Raw genomic sequence first — 12,410 nt, forward strand, 5'->3', positions numbered from 1 at the left:
AAGGCTCAGTTTGAGGGTGCACATGGCACACCCGCCGTCTGGAGAAGTATGCTGATGGTAAACCAGAAATAATGACTTAGGTCTTCAATATTAGTTCAACTTCTTGCTGTTGGCATCCATCCCAAAAAAAATTCCATCCTCAACCTTTATCTTTTCATTTTAAAACCCACACCAGAAAAAACACCAACGAAAGATACAATACCTGGCTCAGCATTACAGTCAAACATAGTAAAATACTCTAGCCCCCATTCCCCGAAACAAAGACTCATCACTTTTTGAAAAATATTTAATTTATTATTCAATCTTATGCCACTGCACAGAAGGTGACTGTAACTCTATCCCTCTCCAACCCCTTAAAAAAATTAGAGATGCAGACCTTTCCTCAAAAACAAAGGTCTTTATTTCATTATATTCTTATTTAATCATTTGGTTTCATTTTTGGTGTCCAATTCCCATTTGTGGACACTGCATTTGATACAGTCAATGCTTCGTACTGAAGCTGCTGTTCATGACAAATCAACGCATAGTGTTTCAGCCTCAGTTGGAGTTGAAAGACATCAGTAAAGAGCCACCAGTCCTCTGTAAGCAGAAGCTTCTCCTCTCTTAGAAGGGAGCCGCCCTCCACCTGGCACGGCAGGGCTTGGGGGCACAGATAGGTAGGACCCACACTCTTTGAAATGAATGGAAACAAAAATGTATCGATCACATGCATGGGAGATGAGGGATAAAAAGTTGGCTGCTCTTTGTCAAATTTCTAATTAATAATTCTCTACGACTCTAAAGAAAATTGTTTTGACAAAATTCACCGAAGACGATCCAGGCAAAAGTGAAGCCTCTCCAGTAGTGACAGAGGTAAGAACAAGCTTATACTTGTCTAATGAAGGGAGCAGCACTGGGTGGCAGTCCAGACACTGCGAGGAGCAGCCATCAGAACTCAAGTGTCTGCCATAAAGCACGTTAGCCCAGGCTTAACAGAATATAGACACAATAATTCTAAGGTAGTAAGTTGAGAGCAGATGCTCCTTGAGCTCAGATGAAAAGTTCTAGCAATAGTCACTCTGTATTCAATCGTTAGTGAAGCTCTGTCCTCTGGCTTTGATATTCACTCTGATGTCTAGTGTCTGATGGTACAAATAGATCAGAAAACTTGCTGGAACATAGGTCTGTGCTCATTCTACCTTCTCTGCAATCATCAGCATTGTCTGAGAAAGGAGGAAATGCAAAATCTGGTCCAACTTACTCCTGTGCCCTGCTGGGATTGAATATTTTGGCCAAAAGTGGACGGCTTGACTGTGACTTCTCCTCAAACTCTTTGACTTTGGCCAGGCGCTGCTTCAGCTGCCGCTGGTCACCCTTGTCCATCTTACGAGCCTTCTTTGCCTGAATCTCCTCCTCAGTGCTGCGCTGAGTGAACTTCCAGCTCCGCTCAACCTTTGCCCCCGCTTCTTCTGCTGCCTGGCTGGCCCGCTTGAGGTCCGCCTTGGCAAACTTCTTGCTTTTCTCCACGTTTTGCAGGTAGAAGTTGGTCTCCCGCTTGGCCTGGGAAACCTCAGCCCGCATGCGTTGCTGCCTCACTTGTCGTTCGTACGCCAGGCGCTCGCTTAGGTGAGCCCATCGGAAGCGGTGAAGGTACTAGAATGAAATGAAAAACGTTGAGTTGACAGCTGGACATTATGAGCTATTTCTTGCCTCCCAAACTCACACAAACCATCAAGAGTTGCTGCAGCATGGATTTTGTAATTTACCTCCCCAAAAACGTAATATTTCATTTAAACAAGGGGAAAAAACTGGCGAAAAAGCCTTCTCAGAATTCTGATTTGCAGACTGCAGTCAACTTGAATTGTGTTAATTCCTCCATATTCTTGACACCTACTTTCCTAAACTGCTACAGTAGGGGAGGATGTTAGCTGGATGAAATAATGTAAGGACTCTTTTTTTGCTTTGATGATTGTTGTCACGTCTCACCTGGACATGGTGTCATGCACTGCTCAGATCTTTTATCCAGAACCTGCTGCACAGCTCAGCCAACTAGCTGTGAAGTGACTGGATGAGCAACTGACAGAAGACCACAGGTTGTGATATTACAAAACTGGTTCCTGCACAACCAACATGTCACAATAGATTTTCCTCCTGTTATGTTCTCACTACAGGTTTTTTCAGCCCCACTTCCAGCAGGCAAAGGGGCATTCACTACACTCGCTCTACTATGAGAACATGTTACCTTTTGTTGCCCACAAATCAAATTCTTCGAAATCCAAAGTTGAGATTGTAGGAAGCTGGCCTGGTGTGTGGTGAGCAACTATGGTGTTATCACTTTATACCCGGCCCAGGTAATTATAGGCCGTGTCCAGGAAGCCAGGGCTCTCTAGAGGTAGCTGTGGATGAGCAGCCAAGACGTATCTAGGAGAAGCCTATGCAATACCACTATAGCCACACAGTACTCTCACACGTGAAAGAACCACACAGTGTTATAGAAATAAAAGGTACTTTGTGATGGTAACACCAATACTAGAATACTTGTAGGCAGCCCCCCCCCCCCCCCCAACTGGAGGCAAGAAAACGCTCTAATTATATACACAATAACAATCAGTAAGCAGCATAAATGCAACAAGCATTGGCAAAAGTAACAAAAAATAGTGAGGGCCCGAGGGGAGGGCCAAACCATATACTAAAAAAGTGGAATGCGAGATTCAGTTCCCCACCCAAGGATATGGAATTTTTAGAAGGGAGCAGGAGGAACTAGGAGCCCCAAGACGTGAGTGCCAGAGTGATCTGGTTTCCCCAAAACTAACAGGAGGGCTTAGGAAAAGAATTGTGCAAAACCCAAATGTGGATTCTGGCAAAAGAGGACCTGCAAAAGAAGGGGACCAAGTCAAGTTCGTGATGGAGTATCTGGTTGTGGCAGGAGCCACTACCCACCCTACTGTGGATGCAGGACCAGGTCGAGGAGAGAGGAAAAAAGAACAGCTGTGCAGCACAGGAGATGAAGAAGAGACAATGAAGTGATGCAGATGGTGTCGGCTGTCAGGTTACAGTGGATCAGTGGTACTGGAGAACCACCAAAAAGCCTTGGCAAATGCAAAAGGAGGAGAAGACTGGTTGCAAGGTTGAAGAGGACCAGCAAAGCCCAGGGGACTCGACAGAAGGAGGGGAGTCCGGGGTGACACTCAGCAGTCAGGAGAGTCACCAGAACAGGAGACAGTCCCCCACAGGCAGCAGTCAAGTTGCAGTGAGGCCCACTCAGCACACCTGAAGAGGAGACCTGAAGAGGAGTCCCACATCGCTGGAGCTGCAGTGAGAAGACTGTACTTGGTATGAAGAAGTGCTGGCGGATGGGGCTACACGAAGCCTGAAGATCCTTTGGAGCAGGAGCAAACAAGCCATAGTAACGGCAAGAGTCACGATGCACCAGGGTACTGTCCTGCAAGGACTTAACACCTTCCAAGTTGGGTAGCTGGTCGAGAGGATCAAAGGGACTACCCCAGACCACCACCGGTGATGCAGGATCCACGCAGTTCTGGAGGACAGCAGATTCACACAGTCAGTCGATGTCGAAGTTGGTGCCTGCAGATGCAGAGGAGTGACTCCTTCCCTCCAAGGGACATTCCTTCATACTTCTTGGTGCGGGCTGGGTTATTGTCAACCTCAGAGGATGCACAGCCGGAGAAGTGTTGTAGTTGCTGGAAGGAGCCAGAGAAACAATGTTGTACAGAGGAGTCGTCACTGGACTTGCAGAAGATTAAGTAAGTGCAGGGGAGGCCTGCTGGACTCTTGAACGTCGAATCTGAAGCCCCACCCAAGAGACAGACCCTAAATAGCCCAGGAAGGGAGACTGGTCACCTAGCAAGAGGGAGCTGTGACGTCACCTACCTGACCTGGTCACTCAGATGCTCCCAAGGGCCTCTGCACATCTTAAATTCAAGATGGAAGAATGAGGTGGCCACCTAGAGGAGCTCTGGGCACCACGCCTGGGGTGGTGATGGACAAGGGAGTGGTCACTTCCCTTTCCTTTGTCCAGTTTCGCTCCAGAGCAGGGACCGGGGTCCGTGCACTGTTGCAAACCGGTTTATGAAGGAGGGCACCAAATGTGCCCTTTAAAGCATACCGGTGGCTTGGGGAGGCTACCCCTCCCAAGTCATGTCACACCTATTTCCAGGGGAGAGGGTGTTACCTCCCTCTCCCACAGGAAATCTTTTGTTCTGCCTGAGCTGGTCAAGCAGCAGGAGAGCAGAAACCTGTCTGAGGGGTGGCAGCAGCGCAGGCTGCTTGGAAAACCTCAGAAGACTGGTAGGAGCAATGGCGGGGGTCCTCTAAGGAGCCCCCAAAGTGCCATGGAATTATGCAACCAATTCTGGCAACTGTATTGGGTTATGATTCCAACATGTTTGATACCAAACATGCCCAGGTTCAGAGTTACCATTATGTAGCTGGACACAGGTAGTGACCGATGTCCGGTAAACGGGTACAATGGCTTCCCTGCACTTACGAAGTCCAGTGCAAAGGAGCTCAAGTTCATAGGGGCAGCTCTGCTCATGCAGGACTGCCCTCACACAGTTACCTGCACCCTGCCCTCTGGGCTAGGAGGGCCTACCATGGGGGTGAGTTACAGTGACTGGTGCAGTGACCTGTAGTGAAAGGGTGCATGCACCTTTTCATGCTGGCAGCAATGGCAGGCCTGCTGACACATTTTGCATTGGCTCCAATGGGTGACAATACATGCTGCAGCCCATGGGGAATCCCTGGTGCCCCAATGCCCTGGGTACCTAAGTATCATATTACTGGGGACACCAGTGTGCCAATTGCAGGGTGTGAAAAGTCCTAGGCAACCAAATTTAGAGGGAGAGAGCACACAATTCTCTGGGGTCCTGGTTAGCAAGATCCCAGTGAAAACAGTCTAAGCATACTGACTACAGGCAAGTATTGGGGGTAACCATGTTAAAAAGAGGGTACTTTCCTACACAGATCATCGGCAAAACCACAATATTATTAGGAGGAGCAGATGCCATGGTGATGGGAAATTAACGCTCAGTCACATTGCAAATGCTTAATAAAGCGAACAATCACGGGCCGCATTTTGTCCTTATTATGGGATAAAACTGTGGTAAAACCCGTTATGAGTCCAAGTTCATTTCAATGAAGAACAGCTGTGGGAGGGTGTTCATAACACAGTAAACCACTATGAGAATAAAAACAAAAGACAGCACCTTCATGTTCCAGAGGTCATCGTGGAATCTGTTCTTCTTGCGGGTGCCCATGGGGGTGTTGTTAAGACTGGTTGCCACCAGCTTGGCAACACGCTTGTCACGGAACTCCACCCAGCCCTCCGTGAAGTCCTTGGCATTGGTGCCCGCCTTCTTCTTTTTCTTACGTACAAAACGGTCTGGAAAAGTGAAGAACAGGAGGGGTGTTTTTTTGGTACAAGTAGGAGACAAGCTGACAAAATGTGAGACATGAAAAAAGGTACAGAAAAAGGAGATAAATGAAAGAAAGACGTTAAGTGAATGCAAACTGACAACCATATTTACTATTTACTTCCTCTAAAACCAGCTACATGTTTGTCAACATGGAAATAAGCTCTGGTTAAGTGCAGGAGAACTGTACAGGCCTGAGCACTTAGCTAGATGGACCATATAGAACAGTGTGCCTGGAAAAGATGCCGTAACTGTGATGGACACCGTTTGCAGAAAAACCTTCAAGTTTTGTGAAGAGTTAAAAGATTACAGACATTATTCAGTGTTGCATAGTTTGCACTGCAAAGGTGTATGGATATTTATTTGGCATAAATACTGCATCATAAGACTCGTTTCTAGCCACTGGATATGATGGTGTTCTTCCACATGCTCATACCCTCTGCATCCCACCCCATGACTGCATGGTTCCCAAACCTGATAACCAGGGGAGACACAGAGTCCTTCCAGGACATAAACCTCCACTCTTATTTATAGACACAACAGATAACTGGGAGGAGGTGAACGCAGAGAGCAGCAGCCCCGCAGAGACTGCACTGAACAGGAATGCACCACTTTGCTGTTGTCTGCCTTTTGCTTGCATGGACAGGACACATGGCGAAGGGATCGGTCTGCAATCATCGTGAGGTTTGGGACAGCACCGACCAGGTTTAGGTGAGCACCGCAATTCAGGATCTGTACACTAAGAGCAGATGCTGTACAAGGGAGAATGAACACCTGATTATCAGGCTCAAGCAGACCGCATCACTGATGCAGTTCAGGAAGGACCTCAAGACCTGGCTCTTTGACTGAACAGCACGCCCATAATCAGTGCCTTGAAACCCTATGGGTGATTAACCGTGCTTTACAAATCCATGATTGATCAGGTGAACCCTTCTGTTTCACTGATCAGGTGGTCGATGATAAACAGTTACTGGCCACTGCTAGTTAGTCACTTTTAAAGGAGGAAATCAGGGTGTGGCCAGTTTGGGCATCTCTTCAGTATTATTTCCACATTCCCATACATCCAGCACATCGCAAGTACCTCCGATTTTTCATTGTGGGGAAAACCTTATCAATTCAAGGTTCTACCATTCGGGTAACAACCGCTCCCAGGGTATTCACAAAATGTTTAGTGGTAGGGGCTGCATTCCTCAGAAGACAACATAGTCACGTCTTAGCATACTTAGACGATTGGCTACTCAAAGCCAATACCATCCAACAATGTCAGAAACATACTCAGTAAACATTCTACACACTCAGAGATTTACAGTCCGTTTTTTCAAATCTCATCTCTAACCCTCACAAATACAACCTTATCTGGGAGCAATTCTCAATTCTCACTCCGGGTTAGCATTTCCAAATCCAGCTCACACTCAAGCCTTTCAAACTCTTCTGTCTTAGTTACAGGGGGAAAGACACTTACACAGTGAGATCAGTGAGGAGGTTATTAGGGATGATGGCTTCATACATTGCCATCGTTCCTAATGCCAGATTACTCATGCGTCCCTTACAGCAGTGTCTATCTCGTCAGTGGTCTCAGTCACAGGGTTATCGACAAGATCTAGTGTTGGTGGACCGCGATACTCGCAGCTCTCTGCAGTGGTGGAATCCCATCAACCTCTCCAAGGGACGGCCCTTTCAAGACCCTGAGCCTCAGATCACACTCTCTAGAGATGCATCACAGATAGGTTGGGGAGCTCACCTCAACAACCTTACAATACAAGGCAGGTTGGATCCCATTCAACAAACTTTTCACATCAACCTCTTGGAGTTACTAGCAGCCTTTCTAGCACTCAGAGCATTTTGCTGCAACTCTCACAAAGTGGTTCTAGTCGGTGCAGACAACATGACAACCATGTATTATCTGCAGAAACAAGGGGGAGGTGGGGTAGACTTGTCTCAATTGGCCCTTCTTGCTCAGACAATTTGGAACATTCATTTACTGGCAGAATATCTATCAGTTTGAAGCCCTCTTACGCAGGATGCAGCAACAAGTCCACAAATGAGAACTTCACCCACAAGTCCGTCACCAATAATTTCACCTCTGGGGAACACTAGAAATAGACCTCTTCACCACGGCAGAAAACTCAAAATGCCAAAACTTTGAATCCAGATTCACCCTGCCCACAGTACAAGGGCAATACTCTGGATGAATTGGTCAGGGATATTTGCTTATGCTTTTCCGCCTCTCCCACTTATTCCATTTAAGGTTCACAAACTGAAACAATCATCACTCACCATGATCCTTGTAGCTCCCAAATGGGCACATCAGCCTTGGTACACAACACTGTTGGATCCGTCTGTAGGTTCCCCACCACAAACTTCCCAACAGGCCAGACCTTCTGACTCAAAACAGAGGTCAAATCAGACATCCAGACTCCAAAACACTCAATCTTGCAAGTGGGCTCCTGAAGTCATAGAGTGTAGCTATTTACAACTCCCCTCGGAATGTATGGACATTCTTAGAGAGGCACGTAAACCTACAAATAGCCAGTGTTACGCTGCAAAATGGAAATGTTTTGTCTGCTACTGTCAACCTAAACACATTGACCCACTCAAAGCACCAGTACAAGACATTGTTTGTTACCCGCTACATTTACAAAAGGCATATTCATCTATTAGACTTAATTTAGCAACTATAGCTGCTTACCTCAAAAACAGACAACATATTTCTTTGTTTAGAAGCCCTGTAATAAAAGCTATAATGGAAGGTCTTAAAAGGTTATTCCACCAAGGGTTCCCCCAGCTCCATTATGGAACCTTAATATTGTCCTTATTAGACTAATGGGTCCACCTTTCGAGCCCATGCACTCCTGCTCATTGCAATTTCTTGCATGGAAAGTTGCCTTTTTAGTGGCTTTCGCGTCACTAAGAAGTGTAAGTGAAATACAAGTTTTTACTTTAGAAGAACCCTTTTCCCAAGTACATAAAGATAGTCATCCTTAGGACAAACCCTACATTTCTTCCAGAAGTAGTTTCACCATTTCATATTAACGAATCAATTCAGCTACCTGTTTTTTACTACAGCCAGACTCAGTTGCTGAAGGAGCTCTGCACACCCTAGATGTTAAAAGAGTTCTTATGTATTACATTGACAGGACTAGAAGTTTTAGAAAACCTAAACAGCTGTTTGTAGCATTTTCAATGCCTCATAAAGATAATCGAATTGTTATAAAACGGGATAGCTAGATCGATAGTTAAGTGTATCCACACTTGTTTCCTTAAAGCTAAAAGCCAATTAACTACAGCTCCTACAGCACATTCTACCAGGTGAAAAGTTGCTTCTATGGCCTTTTTTTATGAAACATCCCAATAGCAAATATTTCTAAAGCTACTACTTGGTCTACACCACACATATTCACTAAGCACTATTGTGTAGATGTTTTAGCTTGCCAAGAAGCAAATGTTGGTCAGGCAATGCTTAGGACACTTTTTTAGACGACTCCAACTCCTACAGGCTAGCCACCTCTTGTGGAAGGGGACTGCTTTACAGTCTATGCAAAGCATGTGTATCTACAGCCACACATGCCAACAAACAAAAATTGTTACAAACACTCCCAGCCCAACACTAGATGGCACACTTATGCAAAGCATGTGAATCTGCAGCACTACATGCCACAAACAGATGTACATTGGGTAAGTGAATTTATATATATATGTGTTCGATGGCACGTGTAGCTGCACATACACATGCTGTGCATATACTTCTGCCATCTAGTGTTGGGCTCGGAGTGTTACAAGTTGTTTTTCTTCAAAGAAGTGTTTTTGAGTCACTGGATCGAGTGATGACTCCTCTTCGGTTCCATTGTGCATGGGCATCGACTCCATGTTAGATTGTTAACTTTCCGCTGTCGGGTTCGGACGCGTTTCCTTTCGCTCCGATAGTTCGATTAGAAAAACTTTGAAAACGCTTGATTTTCGTTGGTATTGTATCGATCGGGTTTACATCTTCTATTGACACATCGGTACCGTCAGAAAAGACATCTATACTCACCCTTTGGGTCACGCATGCCCAACTCGGGCCTGGTAGGGCCGACCACGTGGAAGCCTCATGGATCGTACTCCATTCCGATTCTGTCCTCGGTGCCACGCAAAATTCCCTTATACAGACCAACACCTCGTCTGTCTGTAATCTTTGCCTTTACCCAGATCATCGGGAAGAAAATTGCGAGGCCTGCCGAACCTTCCGATCTAAAAAGACACTTTGAGACAGAAAAGCACAAAGACTTGAGATGGTGTCCAAAACCTCTGAACATCTCGACGGCGAAGAGGAAGAGATCATGCAGACAGCAGTCTCAGTTCGAGGTTCCGACTCTGAACAGGAATCCCGGGAAGACAGACCGGTCCCAGCAGGACAACACATGAGTAGGCCTGCCCCTGTACCATCACAAAGACCGAAACATAAGGCCTTGGGTACGCCGCTGCTAGAAGGCTATGGCTCGACCCGAAAGAAGACATCCGGTGACCTAACTGCCAGTTCAGCACCGAAAAAAAGGCCACTCCTCCGAAACCATCGAAGTTGAGGAACCAATCAAAAAATTTGTAGAGCATGCTACTCACCTGTAAGGGTCTCAAGGCGCTGGGGGGGGGGGGAGAAAAAACTAAATAGGGTGGGGGGGAGCTGCCGATTACTGTTCGAAAAGCCATGTCTTGAGGTGTTTTCTGAATGACAGGAGGTCCTGTGTCTTGCAGTGGTTGGTGGGGAGGGAGTTCCAGGTTTTGGGGGCGAGGTAGGAGAAGGATCTGCCTCTGGCAGTGGCGCGTTGGCTGTGGGGGACTGTGGTGAGGGCGAGGTCGGCAGAGGTGGAGAGTGGGAGTTTGGAAGTTCACTCTTTCATTGAGGTAGGCTGGTCCAGTGTTGTAGAGGGATTTGTGTGCGTGGATGAGGAATTTGAAGATGACCCTTTTGTTGATAGGAAGCCAGTGATGGGATCTGAGGTGGGAGGAGATGTGTTCATGGCGTGGAAGGTTCAGGATGAGGCGAGCGGCTGCGTTCTGGATCCTCTGGAGTTTCTGCTGAATCTTGACTGTGGTGCCCGGCGTAGAGGGCGTTTCCGTAGTCTCGCATGCTGCTGATGAGTGCATGGGTGATGGTCTTTCTGGTTTCTATGGGTATCCATTTAAAGGTTTTTCGCAGCATGCGGAGGGTGTTGAAACAGGAGGTGATAGCGTTGATTTGCTGGGTCATGGAGAGAGAAGAATCTAAGATGACGCTGAGGTTGCATGCGTGGGTGGCGGGTGTTGGGGGGTGATCCTAGGGCGGTGGGCCACCAGGCGTCGTCCCATATTGTTTTGTTGGAGCCGAAGATGATGATTTCGGTTTTGTTGGAGTTTCGTTTGAGGTGGCTTGCTGTCATCCATTTGGCTGTGTCAAGGAGTCCGGCGTGGAGGTTGGCCTTGGTGGTGGTAGGGTTCCTGGTGAGGGAGATGACGAGCTGGGTGTTGTCTGCGTAGGATATGATGGTGATTCTGTGTGGCCGTAGGATGTTGGCGATCGGGCCATGTAAATGTTGAAAAGGGTGGGGCTGAGGGAGGACCCCTGGGGAACTCCGCAGATGATCTTGGCTGCTGGGGATTGGAAGGGAGGGAGGTGGACTTTCTGGATCCTTTCAGCAAGGAAGGAGACAAGCCAGTCCAGGGCCTTGTGTCGGGTTCCTGCGTTGTAGAGGCGTGTATGGAGTATTTGGTGACAGACAGTGTCGAAGGTTGCGGAGAAGTCCAGGAGGATGAGTGTGACGGTCTCACCCTTGTCGACTCTGGTTCTGATGTCGTCAGTACAGGCGATGAGGGCGGTCCCAGTGCTGAGGTTCTTGCAGAATCCAGACTGGGAGGCGTCAAGTGCATTGTTTTCCTCTAGGAAGTGAGACAGGCGGGTGTTCACTAACTTCTCAGCGACCTTGGCGGGGAAGGGGAGAAGAGAAATTGGGCGGTAGTTCGTGAGGTCATAAGGGTCTGCTTTGGGATTTTTCAGGAGTGCGGTTACTTCTGCGTGCTTCCAGGAGTCTGGGAAGGTGGCATAGTCGAAAGAGCTGTTGATTACAGCGCGGAGCTTGGGAGCGATGGTTGGGCTGGCTTTGTTGAAGATGCGGTGGGGGCAGGGGTCCGAGGGGGAGCCTGAGTGGATAGTGGATGGAATTCATTTTTTTTTTTGGTTTCCTCGTCGTTGGTAGGGGCCCAGGTGTGTAGTAGGTTGGGGCGGGGGAGTGAGTTGTTGTTGGTCGTGTCGGTGGGGGAAGGTGGTGGGTGCTGTGAAGCTGTTGTTTATGTCTAAAATTTCGCAGAGGTTTTGTGTGTGAGTGGGGTCGATGTTGCAGGCTTTGGGTTTGGTGAGCTCTTTGATGATGGTAAAGAGTTCCTTGCTGTTATGTGAGTTACTGTCTATGCGTTCCTTGTAGTAAGCCCTTTTGGTTGTCCGTATGAGTTGGTGAGTGCGTATGGTGGTTTTGAGGGTGGAGAAGTTGGTCACTGAGGGTTCCTGGTGCCAAGCTTTCTCTGTTTTGCGGCACTCACGCTTGGAAGCTTGGAGTTCAGTGGTGAACCAGGGGGCGTTCTTGATGTTGCGGGTGGTGATGTTTCTTCTAAGAGGGGCGAGTGAGTCAGCGCAAGTTGTAATCCATTGTGTAAGGTTATGGGCAGCAATGTTGGGGGGGGGGGGGGGAAGTTATGTGCGAGTTGGGCATTCAGGTGTTCTGTGGGGATCTGGGCCCACATGCGGCAGGGTGTGGTGTGCGTGCTGGGGGGGGGGGGGGGGGGGGGGGGTGTTTTCGACCAGGAGAAATGGACGAAAGGCTCCGTATCCGACTCGAGCAAACACCGTTTTTGGAGTCTAAAATTTGGAAACTCCTTCCGGAGCCGAGAACATCCTCTACACCATCTTTTTCGATACCGAAAAAGCCGGCTTCGGAGGCGAAAAGAGCAGGTTACACAGAGGAGCATGGACTTTCTAAGACACTCAAAGAA

At 47.7% G+C, this 12,410-nt stretch overlaps 1 protein-coding gene across 2 annotated transcripts in view; it reads right to left on the bottom strand.

The window, feature by feature from the left end:
- Positions 1-272: 272 nt before the first annotated feature.
- ABT1 (activator of basal transcription 1) overlaps positions 273-12,410 on the bottom strand; it is a 32,773-nt gene continuing 20,635 nt past the window's right edge. For both annotated transcript variants that reach the window (XM_069209585.1, XM_069209584.1), the window contains exons 3-4: positions 5,205-5,380; positions 273-1,632 (exon numbers count right to left, since the gene is read on the bottom strand). In XM_069209585.1, the coding sequence (XP_069065686.1) occupies positions 1,237-1,632; positions 5,205-5,380 (572 nt within the window). In that variant the 3' untranslated portion in view covers positions 273-1,236. The remainder of the gene's footprint in view (positions 1,633-5,204; positions 5,381-12,410) is intronic.

This window comes from Pleurodeles waltl, chromosome 10 (genome assembly GCF_031143425.1).
Source record: "Pleurodeles waltl isolate 20211129_DDA chromosome 10, aPleWal1.hap1.20221129, whole genome shotgun sequence".
In the NCBI taxonomy this organism is placed as follows: Eukaryota; Metazoa; Chordata; class Amphibia; order Caudata; family Salamandridae; genus Pleurodeles; species Pleurodeles waltl.